Source organism: Euwallacea fornicatus, chromosome 3 (genome assembly GCF_040115645.1).
Source record: "Euwallacea fornicatus isolate EFF26 chromosome 3, ASM4011564v1, whole genome shotgun sequence".
Taxonomy (NCBI): domain Eukaryota; kingdom Metazoa; phylum Arthropoda; class Insecta; order Coleoptera; family Curculionidae; genus Euwallacea; species Euwallacea fornicatus.
This window is the reverse complement of record NC_089543.1, coordinates 5,224,234-5,247,637: the sequence shown is the minus strand read 5'-3', so window position 1 is coordinate 5,247,637 and position 23,404 is coordinate 5,224,234. Positions and strand designations below refer to the sequence as shown.

General features: G+C 35.5%; 2 protein-coding genes across 3 annotated transcripts in view; one reads left to right on the top strand and one right to left on the bottom strand.

Annotated features, from left to right (window-relative positions):
- The window catches only part of PlexA (plexin A), a 142,567-nt gene extending 126,852 nt beyond the window's left edge, over window positions 1–15,715 (top strand). The window contains exons 6-17 of the mRNA XM_066302837.1: window positions 277–406; window positions 466–628; window positions 4,533–4,741; window positions 4,800–5,133; window positions 5,193–5,772; window positions 7,103–7,391; window positions 7,443–7,694; window positions 7,778–8,821; window positions 8,883–9,063; window positions 9,118–9,828; window positions 9,886–10,031; window positions 10,939–15,715. Of these exons, the coding sequence (XP_066158934.1) occupies window positions 277–406; window positions 466–628; window positions 4,533–4,741; window positions 4,800–5,133; window positions 5,193–5,772; window positions 7,103–7,391; window positions 7,443–7,694; window positions 7,778–8,821; window positions 8,883–9,063; window positions 9,118–9,828; window positions 9,886–10,031; window positions 10,939–11,115 (4,216 nt within the window). The 3' untranslated portion in view covers window positions 11,116–15,715. The remainder of the gene's footprint in view (window positions 1–276; window positions 407–465; window positions 629–4,532; window positions 4,742–4,799; window positions 5,134–5,192; window positions 5,773–7,102; window positions 7,392–7,442; window positions 7,695–7,777; window positions 8,822–8,882; window positions 9,064–9,117; window positions 9,829–9,885; window positions 10,032–10,938) is intronic.
- Window positions 15,716–16,312: 597 nt separating this feature from the next.
- TppII (Tripeptidyl-peptidase II) lies at window positions 16,313–23,322 on the bottom strand. Of its 2 annotated transcripts, XM_066301816.1 has the most exons (12): window positions 22,524–23,321; window positions 21,515–21,643; window positions 20,718–21,210; window positions 20,121–20,364; window positions 19,838–20,034; window positions 18,601–19,783; window positions 18,246–18,480; window positions 17,948–18,195; window positions 17,640–17,875; window positions 17,314–17,581; window positions 17,099–17,261; window positions 16,313–16,997 (listed from the first exon to the last, which is right to left on the bottom strand). In XM_066301816.1, the coding sequence occupies exons 1-12, from the start codon at window positions 22,689–22,691 to the stop codon at window positions 16,773–16,775; spliced, it is 3,789 nt and encodes a 1,262-aa protein (XP_066157913.1). In that variant the 5' UTR covers window positions 22,692–23,321; the 3' UTR covers window positions 16,313–16,772. The 2 variants fall into 2 exon arrangements, with proteins under 2 accessions (XP_066157913.1, XP_066157912.1); XM_066301815.1 differs by having other exon boundaries at window positions 18,601–20,034; window positions 22,524–23,322.
- Between the last annotated feature and the right edge of the window lie 82 nt (window positions 23,323–23,404).

Below are 23,404 nucleotides of genomic sequence, written 5' to 3'. Positions count from 1 at the left end.
ATGCGTGACCTCCTCGAGAACTTGAACCCTTCTGACATGCGATGAACCTTCTTTGGAGGTTTAATATTGGGAACATAAAACTGGACTGTTCCTAGTCCACTATGTGAAAGAGCATGATGTATCGTAAAAGTGTCCACCAAGATTGACCTTTTAACATGTGCAATTTCCTTAAAACTTCCTTCCAACTTTTATTATTTAGGTGCAATTACGCAAAATATTCCTTTGTTTGTGGTTTTTTCTAAGAGATTACTACATGTGTGTTCTTCATTCTTCCAGATGTAGCCTTAGATCCGATTGCCAGGATGCTGCGAAAGATCCTCTCTACTGGATAAGTTACAAGAGTGGTCGATGCACCACCATTACTTCTGTGATTCCCAATCAACTTCAAAGGACTACAGCCAGAACAGTAACTATTTATTTGTTGAGAAACCGGCAAGATTGCATAACGATTTTTCCATTTTCCAGTTGGACCTGGTAATAGACAATTTACCAAGCCTCAGTGGGCATTTTCTTTGCGCCTTCACTGCCTTAGATAAGACCTTAGTTACCAACGCGACAAGAAAGGGTTCAGGGGTGAATTGTACTACCCCGAGAACGGATTTGTTGCCGTCAATACCTTCGGGCCAACGTAAGTATTAGATATTCACGGAAATACCGTGCGGCTCTAAATTCTACGCTCCCACCTGTTAACTTCCTAGCAAATTATTATTTATTCAAGATTCAACAGCACCATTAAATAGAACAAAAAATACATCTTGTGAAGTTTTAAATATTGCTTACGTCAGCGGTAGTGCAAAATGGCCGATTTCTTGAAACTGAAACGTGGGGTCAAGTGACACCCTAAATATGAAAGGTTTTTCAAAACTGAATTCAATGGTGTATTGCGATTCGAAATCTATCGATCAGTTTTTGATAAAAATACAGGTATAAATTTGGGAAAAAATTCAACATAAACTCAGTTAAATATTACATACGTAAACAATGAAAAACTTGTTTATTCATAGGAAATTGGTTTGTTTTCGATTTTATGCTCACGGTCTTTGGTTACAAAAAAAAAGAATAATAAGATGAATGAAAATAAATAATTAATATACAGGGTGGTCATTTAGTGTGGTATCGGGAGATTACGGCTAAACAATTTAATATTTTGAATTTCTTTTTTTTTGCGTTATATAGAACTCGATTATGGGTACATTCTAAAATTGTTTTCGTTTTATACAGGGTGTTCTAAATAAGTGAAAAATATCAAAGTTATGTTTTTTTAAATAGGACACCCCATATATTAATATCGTTTTAGATTTCTTGAGAAAAATAAATGTAAGTTTCATTAAGGTTTACTTGTCCTAAATCTTAAGGATTTCAAAATAATTAAGTTTTTTTTTAAAAATCATGCGATTTTAAAAACTTTGTTTTGAAGGAAGTTTAAACTGGAGTAAATCGAAATTCATACCAAACTTTAGATATGAGACGTATTTTATGCCAGAATTATTAAAATAGAAATATCTCATACAGTGCGTCCAAAAAATAACATGAAAATTGCATTCTTTTTGAAAGGAAATAACTTGCTTAATTTAAATAGAACACCCCATATTTTATTACTCGAAATAAGAGATAAACATATGACTAATCAAAAAACAATTTTGCTACCTTTTCTTAAATCTTATTTTTCGAAGAAAACTTGTACATTTAGGTATAGGAAGGTGTAACGATTTTTGATATTATATATATATATATACAGGGTTATTCACGCTATACGGCTCGGAATATTGTGGCCAAAATACGAGGTTTTCTAAAAATTTTTCTTTTGGGTTATATGGGGATCTATTATGGCTACTTTTTAAAATTATTTTCATATTATACAGGGTGTCCCAAAAGTGCTAAAAGTATCAAAGTTGTGTTTTTTTAAATGGAACCCCTTGTATATTGTTGCATTTTTGGATTCTCCGATCAAAATAAATGTGTGTTTTAATAAGGTTTACAATACCTAGCACTTACGGTTTTTGAAATAATTTAAATTTTGTAAAAATTTGGCCTAATTTTCATGTTTTAACCACTTAAGCAGTATTTAAGTTATGTAAGCGTAATTTACAGTGTAGTGTAATAATGGATCATACTTTATATCCCAATCATGAAAAACTTGCCAGCTTATACAGGGTGTGCAAAAATTAAAACTATTCAAATGAGGACTTTAAGTGGCTATAACTGGATTAATTTAAATGCAATGCCATATTTTTTAACTTACCAGGATATGTAGTTTTTAAATACCCATCAAATGGTACTAGGGTGTTCATAGCTAAGTCTTCGCGTTTTTGCAGAATGCACTAAATAATGGCTCCTTGCGCCATTTGGCGTCTTTTAGTTCAAAGTTCCAATGTATCTAGTTGCCTATGATATTTCAAAATATCAGATAGTTAATTTAGTTTATTTTTTAGTTTAGTCTGCAAAGGTACTTTTTTTCTAGAGTGTGTAATGTACCCTCAGGCTACGCCTATGCCTATGCAATCCGTCCGATCATGTCCGTGATGACCATATGTTGGGAACCCATTTTCTTCCTGTAAGGGTTGCCCTGCATAAAGGAACTTTCACTCTTTTATCCTTATCAAGACAAAGGTCTAAATTCATCTATATTTGGTCAAAATCTTTACAGCTGCAATTCCCCGTAAATTCTCAATTTTTGCCTTTGTCTCAAGATACGGTTTAAGGATTTAAAAAGTTACCAACTGTGGATTGACCCTGTTAATGGGTACCGATCCCCTGATTGGGTATTTAAGCTACCCCGAATCCCATAAACTCTCTATTACTCTAAAAATCCTCTCTAATGTCAAGATCATTTTAGTTTTTACCGATTAAGGCGTGTGTGTTATAACGAGTGCAAATAGTCAAAATGAAGATTTATCCAAAAGAAGAGCGTATTGACATGATTTTTATTCTTGGAGAATGTGATAAGAATTGTTTATTGGCTTCTCGAGTTTATGCTCAAAGATTTCCCGAAAGAAAACATCCTAAGCCAGCCGTTTTTGAGAGATTATTGCACCAGTTTCACGAGACAAGAAGTGTCGCGTGAAACTGGTGGGTATCATCGCGAGGTTCGGCAATTTTTAAATGCCAACTTTAAAAACAGGTAGATAGGAAGAAACGGATTTCAAAATTGGCCCCCCAGATCCCCGGACTTAACTCCACTAGATTTTTTTTTGTGGGGATACATAAAAGGAATTGTCTACAATACGCCTCCAACAACTCCACAGGATATGAAAACACGTATAAGAGACGCGTTTGAAACTGTTACTCCGCAAATGTTGTCCAGAATTAGCGGTGGTTTTGAAAAAAGAATTTGTAAGTGTTTGGAAATGGACGGTCGACATTTCGAACATCTGTAATAAATATTCTGTTTCCGTTTTATGTTATACTTGATATGTGATTTAGAGCTTTGAACTAAAAGACGCCAAATGGCGCAAGGAGCCATTATTTAGTGCATTCTGCAAAAACGCAAAGACTTAGCTATGAACACCCTAGTACCATTTGATGGGTATTTAAAAACTACATATCCTGGTAAGTTAAAAAATATGGCATTGCATTTAAATTAATCCAGTTATAGCCACTTAAAGTCCTCATTTGAATAGTTTTAATTTTTGCACACCCTGTATAAGCTGGCAAGTTTTTCATGATTGGGATATAAAGTATGATCCATTATTACACTACACTGTAAATTACGCTTACATAACTTAAATACTGCTTAAGTGGTTAAAACATGAAAATTAGGCCAAATTTTTACAAAATTTAAATTATTTCAAAAACCGTAAGTGCTAAGTATTGTAAACCTTATTAAAACACACATTTATTTTGATCGGAGAATCCAAAAATGCAACAATATACAAGGGGTTCCATTTAAAAAAACACAACTTTGATACTTTTAGCACTTTTGGGACACCCTGTATAATATGAAAATAATTTTAAAAAGTAGCCATAATAGATCCCCATATAACCCAAAAGAAAAATTTTTAGAAAACCTCGTATTTTGGCCACAATATTCCGAGCCGTATAGCGTGAATAACCCTGTATATATATATATATATATATATATATATATATATATATATATATATAATAATAATAACCAAAGACTGTTTGTGAACACAAAATCGAAAACAAACCAATTTCTTAGATTTTTAACCGCAATATATTATTAAATGTAGATTTGGAAGACCTTTAATTCGTGGTGTTACGTGACCCACGTTTTAATTTTTAAAAATCGGCCATTTTGTGCTACTGATGATACAAGCGACATTTAAAAAAATAAAAGAGCATCAAAATATAGCATTTTTATCCTATTTAATAAAGCATAATAATGCGTTAAAATGTGGAGGGTACACTTTACAGCCACGCACGGTATTTGTTTTAGCTTCAAGCTGAAAATAACATAGAATTTGAAAGCTCATGAATAAACATTTTTTAAGCCGACTCGTGAGGCATGTCTGGCTTAACTAGAGAAATGGTGATTCTCCACACTACAACTTCCCATTTCTTACTTTCAGATCACTTTACCGCAAAGCTTTCAGTGAGAATGACTTCAGGGCCAGACTTTGTAGCAACAAATTTTACATTTTTTGATTGCAATACTTATAGTTCCTGTACTCAGTGCGTTTCGTCTTCCTTTCCCTGTGATTGGTGCGTAGATGGTCATAGATGTACCCATGATACTGCCGAAAATTGCCGCAATGATATTTTAGTTACTGGCGTTAGTGTGAGTATACCTAACTCCTGTCGACTTTCCGAATTTTAAGATATCGTGAATCTTTCAGAGAGCTGGCCCGAGCTACAGATCAGGGCCGGCCTTCTGCCCCACCATCAATTCCACTGTAGGCAACAGCCCGGAAATTCTCGTCGCTTCGGGCATCAAGAAAGCGATTAAAGTAAAAGTCCATATAATTGGACAATTCATTGTACAGACTAGGTTCGTCTGCCAATTTAACATCGAGGGAAGAGTCACTAGTGTGAATGCCCAGCTGCTAGGGGACACCATATATTGTGACTCCATGGAGTTTTCTTACTCCTCAAGAGCCCCGAATATAACTGCCACATTTGCTGTTATTTGGGGCAGTTCGAAACCTTTAGACAACCCGGACAATATACACAGTAAGCTCTCCTCGTCGGTGACCCCAAGTTCCGATATTTAAATTTGATTTACCTTTTAGTTGTGATATATCGTTGTCATGATATGGCCGATAATTGCGGAATTTGCCTCGCTTTGTCCGAGAAGTATGAGTGCGGGTGGTGCCAAAGTTCGGACAGATGCGAAGTAAAAGAACAATGCGAGCGAGGCTCTGCTGTGTGGTTGAATCGAAGTCAAACATGTCCAAACCCAGAGGTGACGTCTTTTAGTCCGGAATTGGGCCCATGGGAGGGAGGGACAAATATCACGATACAAGGAATCAATCTGGGAAAAACGTTTGTGGATATTTACACAGGAGTGAGCATCGCCGGCATTAACTGCCAGCCCTACGAGCACTTGTACATCAAAACAAAGCAAATCGTTTGCATCGTCGATGGCCCTGGAACCAAAGAGCCACGCCAGGGGCCCGTAACGGTTAAAGTGGAAGACTACAGAGGAGAGTCCAAGACTCACTACAGATTCGTGGATCCATCGATCACCGGAATTTCTCCAAGATATGGACCAAAGTCTGGAGGCACAGCTCTCCAGATTACAGGGGAGTACATGAACGCTGGAAGTAACATTCAAGCATTCCTCGAGGATTTGCCGTGCAAAATTGTCTCGTAAGTGGTACTTCGATTAGCGGATAGTTAAGCTGCACTTGGAAAATCGAGATTAAATGGAGCATTAAACCGATAAATATTGCGACTATAAGAAATATCTAAGATTGTTTTCGAACTAAGTTTGAGTGTAATGTGCTAACGCATAATGAATAGTTAGCAACCCAGATAAGCTTTATTACAAATAATTGAGTGCTTAAAAGCTTTACCGGATATAGTCATTACGTTAAAAGCTATATTGTACTAACCAGACTAGGAAGGCGGCGAAGAAATATAAAATGTGGAAATTCTAAATATCCTAATCTCAGGAGTATATCTCCCCCTGTCGTATTTATCTCCCCTATTTTCTCTATATATAAAATAGCAGGTAATTTTGTTGAGTTTCAGTCAATATCCGACCGACTAGATACCTCACATTAGCCGTTAGCACAATGTAGTTGTTTATCTTTATTACCGAAATATGCTTTTCAAATAATTAGCCTGCTGAATCGGGGTAAAATAAGGAGTCTCTTACAGTTATTAGACCATTATTAAGGTGCGATTATTTTTTACACGTAGCTCTTCCAGTTCGTGAGATATTTGCTCCAAATCCGAAACGTACCATAGGGGTTCCCTCTCTGAAGTGGCCCTAAGGCCATTATGAAAAGCATTGCCAAACCCCTTTCGCCATTTCCCGTCTTTTTTGCAATTCGCTATTGACCACTTATTTAAAAGTATTTACAAAGGTCAGATACAGGGTCATCAGTTTATGCTATCGGTAATTCAGCGTGTCATCAGAACACCCTCTTGCAAACCAATTTTCTCGCAACTAGCACGGTCTTGGAGATATTTGGCGCAAGTTTAGAATGTGGGGATGTTTTATGACCTGCACAAATCGACATGTCGAGGTGGTTTTAATGTCCACAGTGTAATATTTTGTCTAGTTCTTAAAGTTCGGGACGGGAAAATATAGCCCCATCCCAGAAATAGCGTGACTCATAAAGCGAATTCGCGTCTCCAGTTAAACGGTGCCTCAAGAATTGTCGGAGCTCGAGATGTGAGAGAAATGCACATAAATTACCTAATAGAATTTCAACATCCTATATCTAATAAATAGTGTCTATACATCACACAGATTCACCTTGATTCAAGATCTGTTGTACCTGGAAGACCAAAAACTGATCCATCCTGCATACTCATGCATCTCAAATAGTAAAAAACTCGTTACATTTCCCCATTTGGGGCTGTTTTATGGTCAATTGCATTCTGTTTGTTGAAATTGAAAGACTCGACTTTCCAAGATCACTTCACTTGCATAATCCGTGCTTATAATGAGTAACCAAATCCCCTTCAGAACGGAACAAAACCAAGCTTTATGCATTACGAGTGCCTCGGTCACAACATCGAAGAAAAAGCTAAGAATGAAATTCGACAAAGGAGACAGATTCCTCGACAGCATGATGTTCGAATACGTGGAAGACCCCGTGATTGAATCTGCAGAATCCGGAGTCCAAACTGGTCAAATTAAATTCCCTAAGGGTATTCCTGCTGGAGGCATCAAAATCTCTGTCACAGGAAGAAATCTGGCTTACATTCAAAAACCTCAGATGTATGTGTTCTATGAACAGAAGATGTTTATAAGCGTAAGTGCTTCATGTAAAATTTCTTCGGAATTGTTTATGTGTGTTTTACAGGAATGCACTGTGCTGAGTAACACCAGCATGGCCTGTATGAGCCCGGTGATAGATGAAGTGGAAGATTCCAAACTAGATGCTGATAATCCATTAAAACTGGAATACGGTTTTCGTATGGATAATGTTACCGGAGTACAAAATTTAACACAATCCAAGAAGGAATTCAATCCGTTCTTGTTGTATCCTAATCCCACTTTCTACCCATTTGACAAGGAGGTCAAATACTACAAGTCAGATTACTTGAATATAAATGTGAGTATGAAATTTATAATTATAACAAAGAGCAAAGAAACGGAGAACTGGGAGAGATCATATTATTCTCTAATTATTTTTAGGGCCAAAACATCGATAGAGCCTGTCAAGAATCCGACGTGGAAGTCAAAATCGGAACAAGTTATTGCAATGTAACATCACTATCTCGCCAACAATTAACATGCAGACCACCTGAAGCGCAACCTCCAGCGGTGGACCCCACCGGCCAAACTAATGGGGAAGCTTTGCCTGAAGTCGTTGTGATAGTCGGGGGTTCTCTACGATACAACATAGGTCACTTGTCGTATTCATCTCCTCAGAACCTAAACGGAGCTCTTACGAAACCAGCCATATATGCGGCTATAGTCATCGTATTTATTATCTTAACGTCCTTCATACTATTTTTGATAGCATATAGGAGGAAATCAACCGAAAGCAACAGAGTGCTCAAAAATATGCAAGAGCAAATGGACATTCTAGAATTGCGAGTAGCAGCGGAATGTAAAGAGGCATTTGCAGAGTTACAGACTGAAATGACGGATCTGACCAGTGACCTCACATCCGGAGGTATTCCCTTCTTGGATTACAGGACTTACGCTATGAAAATTCTATTTCCAAATGAAGACGATCACGTGGTGCTTCAGTGGGAGCGACCAGAGCTTATTTGCAAGGAGAAGGGGCTTAGACTTTTCGGTCAACTGATAATGAACAAGACGTTTTTGCTCTTGTTCATAAGAACCCTAGAGAGCAATCGATATTTCTCTATGAGGGATAGAGTTAATGTGGCGAGTCTGATTATGGTCACCCTACAGAGCAAAATGGAATATTGTACAGATATTTTGAAAACTCTGCTGGCAGAACTTATAGAGAAATGTATGGAAGGGAAAAGCCACCCCAAGCTTCTCCTGAGGAGGACTGAAAGCGTAGCTGAGAAAATGCTAAGCGCATGGTTTACTTTTCTGCTATATAAGTTTTTGAGAGAATGTGCAGGGGAACCATTGTTTATGCTCTTTCGAGCAGTAAAGCAACAGGTCGACAAAGGACCTGTAGACGGCATTACCTCAGAAGCAAGATACTCTTTGAGCGAGGAAAAGCTTATCCGACAATCAATAGATTTTAGACCAATGGTAAGTTTTTCTCATTAATCGCAAGACCGGTTCTCATTAATTTGTCTTATGATTATTTCAGACTGTATATGTATCAATATCTCAGCAAGCATTCGTGGGTGGTTTAGACATTAACACAGAAAATGTTCCTGTAAAAGTCCTTGACTGCGATGCCATTAGCCAAGTCAAGGAAAAATGTCTGGACACTATATACAGAGCAACACCGTACTCACAGCGCCCGAGAAAGGAAGATCTCGACTTAGGTAATCTTCTTGAGTATGCCAGAAATTTATAGGTGACATCTACTTCAATTCTAGAATGGCGCACTGGAACTTCTGGGAGACTGATATTACACGATGAAGACACCACAACCAAAGTGGAAGGCGAATGGAAGAGAAGAAATACCCTTCAGCATTATAAAGTACCTGATGGCGGTTATCTAAATTTAGTATCAAAGCAAAGTTCAATATACAATTTAAGTATTTTCTCTGACAAGAATGATAAAGCTCACAAATACGAGACTCTTAATTTAAGCAAGCTTAGTTCAGTAAGTCCCCCTCTAAGTAGAGCCACCAGCCCTTTGAATCATGACCATGACCAAGGGCTGAAAGTATGGCACTTAGTCAAGCATCATGACAACGATAACCAGAAGGAAGGAGAAAGGGGTAACAAGATGGTGTCAGAAATATACCTAACAAGGCTTCTCGCGACGAAGGGAACTTTGCAAAAATTCGTCGATGATCTCTTCGAAACCATATTTAGTACTGCTCATCGCGGATCTGCTCTACCCCTTGCCATTAAATACATGTTTGATTTCCTCGATGACCAAGCACTACAACACGGAATCTCAGACCCTGAGGTGGTGCACACGTGGAAAAGCAATTCATTACCCCTTAGATTTTGGGTTAATTTAATTAAAAACCCCAATTTTGTATTTGACATCCATAAATCGAATATAGTGGACGCTTGTCTGTCTGTAGTTGCTCAAACTTTTATGGATTCGTGTTCTACTTCAGACCATAGATTAGGTTCGTATTTGGCCATTTTCTAAGACACTCCTCGTTAAAACATGATTCTCTTTCTAGGTAAAGATTCCCCTAGTTCTAAGCTTCTGTACGCCAAGGACATTCCATGCTACAAAGAATGGGTTGAGCGATACTACTCGGACATCAAAATGATGCCGGCGATCTCAGATCAAGATATGAATGCCATGTTAGCCGAAGATTCAAGAGTAAGTACAAATTAAGATCCTTTAACTACAAAGGGTTAATCTATCAATTTAGACTAGGAAACTTTATTCAGAAGTGGATTCGATATGCGTCAAAATAAAAAATTGTACCATAATTTCGAGATTTATTTAGTACATATGCGGGAAGTGAAAAGGGACTTTGTCTCCCCCTGGGAGTTTACAGAACATAAAATGCGATAACGCTACAAGAAAAGTGAAGTCGTCCTAGTCAAGATCTGGATAAAAGTTTAATGGATGTAGTTTCCATGAAATCATTCATTAGGGAAGTTGCAGTAGTTTTCGCAATAAAAACTTACACCAATAAACCACTTGCACAACTGCAAAATCAAAAGATCAGTATATTGCCCTGTTACTGGCCCTATTATCGGAAAATCACTAAAGACAATGAAACGAGTATGTTTATATACCGGAGTAAAACCATTTAGGTTTACTAACTCCAAAAATTGTCTAGATTTTTTCCATATAGGACTGAGCAGGATTACCGTCGTCATGTATATGTAATTTTCAAATAACTTAGTAAACAGCTCAACGTGTCGATTTCAAAATCTAGGGGGAAAGAGCTGTCCATCAAAATTAATGTTTTTTAAATTGGACCATGATATGGTCTAATTGCCCCCTGATAGTGCGCAACACTCCAAATTAAGGACATTCGCACCCTCTAAACGAACATTAAAAAGTACTAAAAAGCGACAGTGTTTATAATAGGACTTATTCCAACTTTTCTACGAGTTGAACTTGTTTTTTCAACTCTTCTTCGCCATATCAATTCCAATTATACTACAGTAGTTCTTATTCGCAAATGGAAAAAGTTCCCACTTACTAAGATCACCATTGTAACATTGTTTTGCAATCAGGATTATATCCTCAAAACATTCTATTTTTATTTCAGCTTCATACGACAGAATTCAACACCAACTGCGCCCTTCACGAGCTCTACAATTATGCCATGAAGTACAACGAACAATTGACCGTTACTCTAGAAGAAGACGAGTTCTCGCAGAAGCAGCGCCTGGCTCTAAAGCTGGAACAAGCACATAACATAATGAACGAGGCAGGACAACCATGATATTGGCCTGACCTGACGTGCCAGTCAGCAGAGCTCGATTTGATGTGCTCATCAGATGACACTTTGCCCATTCATCACAGCACAGATGACGGTGTTGACCTGATGAGACCATCAGCCCCGCCCCTGTCACCTGCACTTCAGGAGTTAGCTTGCTGATAAATGTTATACGCCAAATTAGTCCCCTGTCTTCATGTTGACCACTTGCCATTGAAGCTTTGGTGGTAAGCATACATTAAATACATTATAAATAGACAGGCATAAGAGAGTTCGACACGGTCATCCGCCCAATTGCAGGGGGTTATTCATTGTGCTTCATTGTTGGAATCATCGTATTATTTGAAAATTAGGATTTTTTTTGTTAGCGGGCTAGCAGGAATCAATAGAAATCATTCCCTAGGAAAAACGCTCAATTGATAAGTGCCTTGGATTAATCAAATCAAGTAGTTGTGGTGAGACATATTGGAAATGGAATTTGATAAAGAGGCTTTGTGCACAAAATTGAGTTTTACAATAAAAATCAAACATTTACAATTATTCGTAACCAAATTTTTTCAAATTTGGAACTAAACGTTTTGGGAAGATATATCCATGCTACGGTCATTATCTTTTCACCTAAATATCAACAATAATATAGAGTATATGTCAGTTCCTTGAGTTTTACCCTTATTACTTGAAGGGCGATGGTCTTGCAAGTAACTAAAGTCTATTTATTTTCAAGATGGACAGGATCATAATAAACGTACTCAACACTCACGACAAAACTATTAAACAGGTCCGCACTTAGGCTCCTTTAAAATTAATGAAAGACAATATGTAAGCTTATTGCTAAAATAATTTAATCCATTGAACGCTGAACTATGTAAGATTAACAAATATCATATAAGATAAATAATAATTAATGAAATATACACACAGTGCATTTCACGACACTAATAATACGAAGGAGCATACCTGTCCGCGCATACACCGTCATGGCCAGCTCAAGCTTTGCATTGTTGCCGGCTTGCTTTTACACAGCCAGGTTGCTCGATGGTTGTTTAAAATTTGCTATCGAACTTATTTCAAATAATGTTTCTAGTCAAAATTGAATGAGAAAATAGATACTACTTTTAAACATGAAACAAAATATAACTGTAGAAATAAATGAAAAACCAATGAACATTTATTCAAAGGAAATGAAAACAAAATCCAACACTAAGTTGAACATTCAAATCGGACCCCTTCTTATTGTGCAGAACAGTAACCGAGTCGGTGAAAAACAATTGCAAATACAATATCGACAATCGTGTTTTTTTTTGTAAGAAAAGCAAACAAGCCGGCAACATTGCGCAACTCGGTCTGACCATAGCAGTAAACGTACAGTTTGACAAATATGTTTATCCCCACTTGTTTTTTTTCGGTTTTTATTTACTATAAATGTACAAGTACTGAAACATACTTCTTCATATCACTAATTTCATGAGATGTACTGTATGTGGGTATATGCAAAAACAACGAAAACAAAACTGATTGCAACTCGATGAAATGATACGTCACCCACCGGAGAAGACCAATCAGCGGCTAGCTTCGTGGTGAATAGTACACTTACTAATAGTTTGATCTTGTTTATCCCAAAGATAAACAGACTGTAGGTATCTGCTTGCACCTCAAAACGTTTAATTCCACAATAACATACTAAGTGCGTTTTTATTTGACTGAGGCAAGAAGGCAATGATGGCTATAGAAATACAAAGCAAAATTCAAAAATCAATTTAGCTGAACTACTGTTCGTATAAACATTTAGGGTTTCTTGTCTTTATTTTCGCAAAAAGTTTCCCATCTTCACATCTTTTATAAAAATAAAAAAAAAGGAACTTCTCATTAGTAGCAACAAAAAAAAAACACAAATTGGGGTTACACAATAAACACTTTAAAAAAATGGGGCAAAAAATAAAAATGGCAAGTGGTGTGACAGAAGGGGAAGGACTAAGTAATACATATCCCTACGGACTATTACTTCTTTGTGTGTTACGAAATTGCTGTTGTGCAATTATAATTGTTCAGTGTATATGAGGGGTCGATACTCACTCAAGTAACTCGAAGTGCCTCTCGTAGATTGAGTGGGTGTGTCCCCAAAAATGAATGTACTATATTTTTATGATAACAATACTAGACTTATGCTTTGTTGTGCTGATTGTTTCAGCCTTAGTCCATACTATCGATAACTGAAATATCAAGTTTAACAGTGCTTTTTGATATGTGTATAATTATTATTAAATCTTTATACAGTTTATAATATTTTTATACTTTAGTTGAACATTTGTACCCTACTTCTACTATATCTTTTTTCAAAGCGTGTCATGTTTGAAAACAATGGATTTAAAACGTACCCATTTGGTTCTTCGAGTATCTTATTTCTTGTGCTGAGAGTGTATCGATATTGATGTCGATGTCATATAATCAATTAATTCAGTAGAATTAAGGTACATCAATAGAATGCAATCATTCATGATTGTCTTCCGAAACGAGGAAGCACCAGGGTGTAGATTACTTGCGACCTTTCAATCATTTAATGTCAAAAATCTATACATGCGAATGCTTCTTTTTTAATGGACCAAAAAGATAATTTAGAGCCTACTTTCTGTACATGACTTCATTATTCCATACGAAAACTTCAAGAACATATCCAGCCCTTGAGTTAGACTTGCTTTAGTTACCATATTTTTGGGTTTTTAAATGATAATTTGTAAATATCGTAATATACTCTAATTTTTGTAATATTTATTTAAATTTTACCTAACCTTCCCAGCTTTTATAAACTTATTTGTTTTGGAATATTTTATAGTTTTATTACTACATAAGAATGCAATTTTTGTACAGAACATTGTAATTTAAACATAAGCATACATACATTGTAAATTAATTGTGGTAAACTAGTGATACATCATCAATATTTTCACATTACCCGCAAAATGTGATGCGATGAAAGAATAGTAGACTAAATTTTTTTGTGCGTCCATTGCAAATGATGCAGGCTATGCACAGGTGGTTTTTCTACGTGTTTTGTGTATGTATCATAAGGCTGTGTAATTTATTGTGGACAAGCAGCATATGCGTTTCCTTACAGAAAATTCGAAAAACCTACCATTTTTTGCAAGTTTCACAGCATTCCCAAAATATTCTAACTAGTCCAAGCACCCAATTCTCAGATCTATTTAGTAACATACCTCATGTAAAATATCGTCTGAAAATAATCGGTCAAGGGACACTTTTCTGTACGGAAATGTAATACGACGTATTAACGTTAGTCGTGTGATTTTGTAATTCTGGAAAACTAATGGAAGCTTTACATGCTGTTTCGTTGCTGCATATAAAATAAAGCCATAATCCAAATAAGCTAGAACCATCGTTATTTGGATTGCACCCCGATCGACAAACGGTAAAATAGGAAGGCACTCCGATATTAAAACGACTTACCTGAATACTGATTAAACCGTGAAATTTATATGCAGCTAAAAGTCTCAACCTCTCATTCAAATTACTCATTCATAAGTCTGAGCTTGACTATTCCTTAAATTCTTTAATTTTATTCATTACTGAATGTTTCTATTTTAAGAATAATTGAGAATGACACCCGGTACCATCCGAAGTATTTACTTGTATTGTTTTTGCAGGCTTTCAAAGCATCAGCTTTAATTATAGTTCAATTCATGTTGTAACATGCTCATAAATGAGAAAAATGTCAATGATTCCATGATTAACGTTTTCTCAGTTTTCATAAGTTTTACATCCAATAAAGATAGTTTCCTATGAATGACGTGTAGCATATAAGAAATTGTCAACCACATTCCTGTATAATAGTGAGAGTGTATTTGTATACTTAATGTCTAATTTAATTGTGTGTGAATATATTAGAGCATAGCAGGACTGTCCGTTTACATGTTATGTATTTTTTGCCAATTCTATAATTAACACATATTCATATTTCACAGTCCTGATATCCTTCATCATTCCTATAAATTTATAAATTGAGAAACATTCAGTGATCTTGTTTAATTGAAGCAGTTGAATTCCCGCTGTATTTTCATAAAAAAAGACTTTCTTAGTTTAGTTCCATTTCTGATTTTTAAGCGTAGATATGTGGAAATTCTTAATTAAGGGAACAAAAAATGTGAATGCTGCTTCTCTATTTCATATAATATTACTTATTTTACGTCGTTGGCACTTATGAATACTGTCACCGTCCTTACTGAAATAATGATGATTTTTTTGAAACACTTAAGTATGCATATCATTCAGATATAGATGTTTTATTTTTATTTGATTTGTGCCTAAAATAATTTAATTTTTACGATTTTTATTTTAGTAATGTGTACATAGGATTTTTATGCCAAAAATTGCTTCTGAGTATCTGCATATTAAGAATTGTAAATAATAAATGTATGTATGTAAAGTATGGCTTGGCGAATGGATATTATGTTTATATGTACGCATCCATCGATATTATCCATAGTATTGTATGTATATCCGATTGCATCTGCAATAATATGAATGGTAATGTATTACTATATGTTATTTTAAAAGACTGAATGGAGTTACTAAACTACTTAATAGAAAAATATGGATCGTCTTTTATTCATTTTCCCCATACTCCATCTCCTTGATGAAATTATGAATAGCGAGATGAACACGAGACGAATTTAAAAATATTTATGTATGCAGTAAAATGGAGTATATATCGAGAGAATTATTATTGAGGGTGAATATAGATTAAAATTGTTTCTTACAGATGGGAATAAAGTGATCAGACTCTTCGTCAGATTCACCCAATTTCGCCCGCGTCATCTGTTTTGAATTCACCTATCAGTGATTAAAATATTCTCTTCATTTCTGACTTATCACCTGGGATTATGATTAATTTATTCTTAAAAAATATAGGTATTTCCAAAACAGTGGGTAAAGGAAAATTACATCATAAGAACTGTTCTCTAATCCAAGCAGGTAATCTGAATTAGTGTCAGCTAGTTCTACATAGGTAGAAATAGAAAAAGATGTTTAAATATTTCGTTCCTTAGTCTCATGTTTTAAGATGCTTTGATTTTATAACACACCTACGACGAAAAGCTATTTTTCCGAACTCGTAATATCCTAGTCGATATTTCTAATAAACTAGATGAGAAACTGGTGGGATAAAAGGGAAAGAAAATAAAAGTAATGATGGCGTTCACAACAGTAAAATTTATAGTTAATATTTTATAAATTATATAAATAAACAGCTTTATATACTTGACAATTATGTCTTACCTGAAAACATATTTGATTTCTTCATTGCCACAAAACGAAAATTAATATGTTAAACTAACTTCAGAACCCGTGCTGGGATGATTTATCATTAATTAAACAAAAATAATATTTCTTAGTTAATGGTGATAAGTATATATATATAAATATATATATATATCCTATCTAACATAATAATTATAAAGAATGATTATTAAAAAAACCTCTAGTAGACTCTGTGTAGTATCAAGCTCGTCTTGAATAAGTTCGTCAGTTACCACTTGTCAGTCAGATGTTTGATTATAAATAGCAAATGGCTTAATCAACGACCTCGTGTTTACGGTACGCCTACTACTGCGAGGGTTTTCAATCACCATGCGCTAGTAAAAAAAAATATATTAAAATGGTCTATAAGCCGTAGGAAATCGTGACGGCAATTGTCTCAAAAGATAGTCAACAATATGCGTCCACTTCAACTCTTGGCAGATTTCAACTATCTTTTTTTCCAGTTCTTCTGTCGGCTTGTCTTCTTGTAGCTTCAAAAGATATTTAAGCAATCGACCGTAATGACGCTTTAGGAAGGAATGCCAAATTGCAAAATATAGCACGTGTGAAGTTATCACCTGTGAAAAAAGAAAATAAATTTGTATTAGTTGCAATTAATGCTAAATTAGTTTTTAAGTTTCTACAAAGACTAAAAAGTAAGCACTAAACTTCCAGCTACCTTAGCATCACTCGGATCAACAAATTTAAGAACAGATTTCCAAACATCATTTATATCTTGCTGATACTCTTCTTCCTTAGACTCTATCAAACTTAGACGGCAAAGCGCTACTCCTTTCCTAGCTAAACATTCCAAATACACATTTCTTTGTTGCTCCATTTGTCTGAAAAAAACGTTTAAAATTTCTTTACTAAATTCATAAAACATACGCTCACGTTTTGTGTTTAGCAGCGTCAGTTCGTAAATCTGTTTTGACCGACATGTAAGCTAAAACCGCTTCTTCATTTATATCGTCCAAAACTTTTTGGCAAATACTCAAGACTTTGTTTAAGTCGTCCTCAATGCCGACAGGCTTTCTTTTTATGTTAGGTAAACTTTTCTTGTCTAAGGGATCGATTAACTGAAGATATGATGAATAAATGGGGAAGTGATTAGGATGAGATTTTAAAAGCTCTTCGAAGACTTTTTCACCCCCCTCTTTATCTATAAAAGGAAGAATCTTAATTACAACAATTCGGATAGTATTCATTATCATTTATACCTAATTTCGAAATCCAAACCGTATTTAAATCTCTTAAGTTATCGTTATATTCATCTAACTTCGTTCTGTCCGAAGCACTGTTAGTACCTCCATTTATACCAGCTTTCTTTGGACTACTGTTATCTGGCAAGAAGTATTTTACTGGATACGCGTCTACTTTTTTGCCAACTTCATCTTTTGCGTAAGTTATTGTACCCGATAAGTAGTGTGCTGGGTTATTAGATTTTATCGGAAATCTTAAATGAAAAACATAGTAGCAACATTAAAGCAGTTAAAAAAATTCATCACTCTTAATCACTTAAACTTACTTGTCAGGTAACAAAGGAGCTATATATAACGGAACGACGGTATGTGGGTTAGAATTATGTGTTACTCCCGCTTTTTTCCCGCCAATAAGTGCTTGAGAATATGATAAATATACATCCATTGGTATCGGGTTTGCTAATTTTTGTTGTAATAGCAACGGAGCTTCAGTTACTTTCTCTAAATAATCCTTTTTGTCATGCCTCACTTGCAATTTCACCACATAATCACCCTTCTCAACTTTTACCGTATACTAAAACAATTCATTAGACTTAATTCCTTGAACTATTAAAATTGAATTACCTTCAATGGATAAGCATCTCCGCTGCCCAAAAGCTGTTTATTTGAGTCAAAAAGAAGCCAAAGTTGGGACTCGTATTCCGATTCATAGAGCATATCACTAAGCAATGCCAAATTGGGTGTTACCTCACACGCTTTTGTAATACTGAAGGTATACGTTAATACTAATTCATAGATTTGGCGGCCAGGGGGAATAATGTCACGAGCTGTCAGTGGGGCAATTTTGCTCTCAGCAGGCCTAAAATGATAAAACTTGTTTTATAATACTGGGAGCTTATAACAGAGTTTATAGGGTTTAATGAAAAATTAGAGTACTTTTAAAACAAGCACATATCATAATAGTACAAAAAATCCTTACTTCAAAATCTGCACAGAATTCTTCAAAGAAATGGCCGCCGAAATCTCTTCACCTTGCAAAGTTTTAACCTCCACAGTATGAATACCATCGGCAGCATGCATATTAATGAAAGGTTGATTTGGTTTCACTCCATAAAAACCAATACTGTAATCCAAGGTGGCATCTCCTGTATTGGCCCAGTATTTAGCAATAACCACTTCCAACACAATATCCTCCTTAACTTCAAAACTAATGCAAGTTTCAGTCTTTGAATTTACAGGAACGTTCTTTAGAGTTTCTAAAGCTTTACAGTGTTGCCTCGGTAGACATTGCATTGTGTGAATTACAAAACGACCGTTGTCTTCATTTGAATTAAGCTTCAGCAGGGCCCAAGTTGCCGAACTCGGTACTACGTAGTAATGCCGTTTAATTGTATTCGGTTTAAAGGGTATTCCGGTATATTTAATAGTGAATTTTGAATGCGAGACCTCTTTGGGCTGAATTACGGTTATTGGAATTTTGAAAACCGGACCTTTCGCTATACAGCTAGAGTCATAAGCATTCACGAACGTTGTGTGTAATCCTTCAGGTGTGGCAGAAGTGTCTATATGAATGGCAAACATTCTGGCAACGTTGGACAAATCTAAATGCTTAGGGAACTCAACATAATCGCTAGAACATGTAAGAACTAGTTTCATATTGAATTGAATCTTAGCTTCAGCCGGAACATCATCTTCATTTAAAAAACGCGGGTCCACGCTCACTTTAAATGTATGCTTATCAGTATTCATTTTAGTTCTCAAATAAATCCCTTTAGAATTCGATGATCCACATTGCAACTGAAACCGCACATTTCGTTCCGGAATATTATAGTATGTAACCAAATAGTCAAACGCCTTATCTACTTGAATCAAACCAGCGCCTTGGGCCAAAATTTCTATTCCCTCTATAAAGCTGGCAGTGTTTTCTAACGATTTTCTAATTAAATATGGTGAATACGGGATTTTCTGATGCACTGCTCCCGAAAGAAGGAGGCATATTGCGCCTGCACAATTAGGAGACGCCATTGAAGTGCCGTTCATAAGTTGAGAATAGCGCAAAGTAAAATTTGGTACTGATGTTATTGCACCTCCAGGAGCGCATACATGAACACCCATACCTCCATCTATTGTAGGACCTCTTGAAGACCATGTATATGGCGCACCTGCATAGAACAAAGATATACTTAAATGATTCTGAAACTTAGTAAAATATATACCTGGTAATTTTTGCCTCATAGCATATTCAGCCATCATCATCTCAGGAGATACATACGCACCGACGCTGATAATCGGTTCATCATTAATATCAGATGGGGTACTTATAGTTCCCAATGCGGGGCCGTTATTTCCGGCAGATGACACCCAAATTACCCCATACTTATTCACAATTTCATTTGCTAACTCTCCAATTCGCCTGGATAAAAGAAAATGACTTAGATCTTTGTACGTTTTAAAGGTAAAGCTGACCAAGCTGCATATATTATTTTGGTCCATACTTACCCTGTATCAACCCAATGAGCATGCTCTCCATAGCTCATGTTAATAACATGAATATTCATTTTTTGTTTAAGTTCAATAATTTTTATCATGGCCCTAATTAATGCTGTACCGGTTTCCATGGACCCCAATCGTCCATCTCCAATTGTAAGGGAAATGACTTGAGCGCCAGGTGCAACACCATTCTGTTCAGGAGAATCGGGGAAATATGCAGAAGCAATTGCGGCTACGTGGGTGCCATGACTTGCTTAAAAGCATAATAAAACAGCATATAACTAATTTGCTCTGATAAAAATTGCTTACAAGATTAAATTTTTTTATTGGTTCCTCATTGTTAGGGAAATTAAACTTATTAAACGGCAAACCAGTTTTGAAGCAACTAGATTGAAAATTTTATTGCTCATTGTAATGTACCGTACTTAAATTACCCAAAATGAATTTCAATTTTTTTTAGATGTCAGAGATGATTCTTGGAAATAAAACTAAGAAATAAGTCTTTAAGTTTTTAAATTTTGATGATTTGAGATTGTTTCATTTAGATTATTTACATATGTAACTGGCCAATTCTATATAATAGCTATTATGAATACGAATACTTACAACACACTCCCACTAATTCAAGAACATTTCCATCGTCATGAACATTAAAACTAAAATTTAGATTATCCACGTTGGTTAATGATAGATATTCGTGGGTAATACTATATTCTCCTAACAGTGGACATTTAGATAAGTCGTCGTCTTCATCGGTGTTGACACAACACGTCCACTTCGACCCATCATTAAAAAGAATGCAGTCATAAACTGGCCCAGAATCACAGAATTTCTTGTCTAAATTGTTGACTATTTCTAATTTCGCGTCACAGTCCTCTTTTGCAAGTTTCTGATTTTCATTATTATTACTATTCTGTTGATTTTCTAATTTTACTAAATCACGATTCAGGTCACTAAGTAATCTCCTTTGGCCTTCGTCCCACTTCTTTTTTTTATATTCGGCCTTGACCCTATCCTTTAATCTATCGGGATATAAATCAAAGGCATTTTTAACACCTATTCTATACGATCCAGACGGATTAGTCCAATCATTTGGAATCTATAAGTTAGGTCCAAGTTATTATCAATTTAAGAAAAGGATTGTTCAGCCAAGCGGAATACCAACAAAAAAATACTTTGTCTATAACAACAAACTTTTATATAAATCTTTTTTTTCTTTATTTCTCTTTGTTTACAACTTAAGGGTCGGGTATCGCTTTGATGAATAATCCTGCATAGTAGAGAATTCTTTTTTACATTAATTTTTGCTTCTGCCTAAGATTTTGACCACTAATCAAAAAAATCGGCCGGAATGAGAAGATTCATGACAGAACAATAAAACGCCACAATATCGATTATCTTACCTTTAATTTCCTACCAGTAAGCCCTATTATATATCCATCTTCAGGCTTGACAATGGTACTAGTATTAACATCCCCACACCCACTACAGTCAAATCTTTCAATAATTTTGACTTTACCATCGGAGGTTTTCTACAATGCATTGAATTCTCATTTTTGCTACGAGTTATTAATACAATATTAATTATGAATAGCTAATGAAAAAATTCTCCTTCTTTTCCCCGATCTGCCACTTCCATGCTTAAGTAGTGGCAGGTTAGGAACCTAATGAATGTAAAATAGCAAAATATTAGAAGTAACATCTGTAAAAACATTTTCAAAGCAAGTTTTTAATTAGGCAAAATCTTGCTCAACCTGATAATGTGTTATGTCCAACATTTTACTATTAGATTCCTTTGTCTACAATCAGTTTAATGGCTGATCATTAAGAAAAACCTAACAGAACACAATGAATTATAAACATAAGTCCTGGATTAAGTAATTTACTATTTGCCATCAGTATTATCACATATACTATGAGTATGCAAAAATACTTATCTGACAAAAATATTACTGAGAAATTGATTGTAGCAAAATCTACAAATTGTGATGAATTATAATTGACAGAATAGGAACCAGGACACCTATTGACATATGGGCTTTTGGTACAAAAATATTAATGGTTTTTATAAAATAATGAATACCATACAGGTTGAGAATTAGAACTGACCCACTTATGTTGTAAACTGACTACTATGTTTTCATATTTCATAAAATAAAACTTGTATTTTGCCAATAATTTTCTTCAACAGCAAATGCATTGAGTTTTCAGAATGTTGTGAAACAACTCCAACTGTAAATTTAAAATGTGTCTAGCATTTCATGGGTTAAATATTATCTATGTTGGGGCTAAGTACAATGAACACAACTTGAACCATTTTATTTTCTACAAAAGTTCTTATTGAGACTCTCCCAGGGTTGTTATGTTGCTGGATGAAATGGCCAGATTTTAAATAAGTTAATGCTGTGTTACCTGTAATCCAGGTGCTCCAGGATCAATTCCTGAATCCAATATTGCAATAACAATACCTCTCCCATCGTAAGAAGGGTATTTGGTTAAAAATGATATTGCACCTGTTTCCTTTTTGGGTAGAAGGCTCCCTATTGGAAATTCTGCCTCGACTGGTAGTTCGCTATTCATTGTGAAGATACAATTCGTTTATTCAGTTAAAGACAATCAAAAGAAAATTTAAAACTTTTCACTCAAGGAAATTTTTGTACCATCACGTTCGTAACCTACGAACGTCACTGTAAGTCATTGTTCAATGTCATTACCGTCAGAATGTCAAACGAAACAGGTCAGAGGTCGTTAACTTCTTTAGCGCAATGACGAAAGTCCGTCAAACAACAATATTCGATAGTGCTTCTGTCATCGCTTAAGAAATAATTCTATATGGCGATAATAACAATGCTACCAGAGGTTATTGCACCATGAGAACCAGACTGGCGCGAGTTTAACTGAGTTTATTATCAAAAATTTCATGGGCCTTCGGCATAAACCGAGAGAGATTTAAATTGGGCAATATTCTATTTTAGTTATTTTAACTATAACTGACACAGAAAATATCTGTGCATGCACACAAAGCGATGGACGTGTACAATTTACGTTGCCGTCTTAATAACACCCAGCAAAGCACCTTTTGAATAAGAGACAAACCGATCTAAGCGTTCTTCAGTTACAAATCCAAAAGGAATCCATCTCAATTTTATACAATGGGCAGGCGCCAGAAGTATTGATTTTACCCTGATCGAACAGTGTTATAAAGGTGTGTCAAGTAGCGAAGCACAAGATATCTATTGGAAATAGCGCCCCGTGGCGCCTCGCACGCGGCAATTTTATTAGGAGCTCTGAAA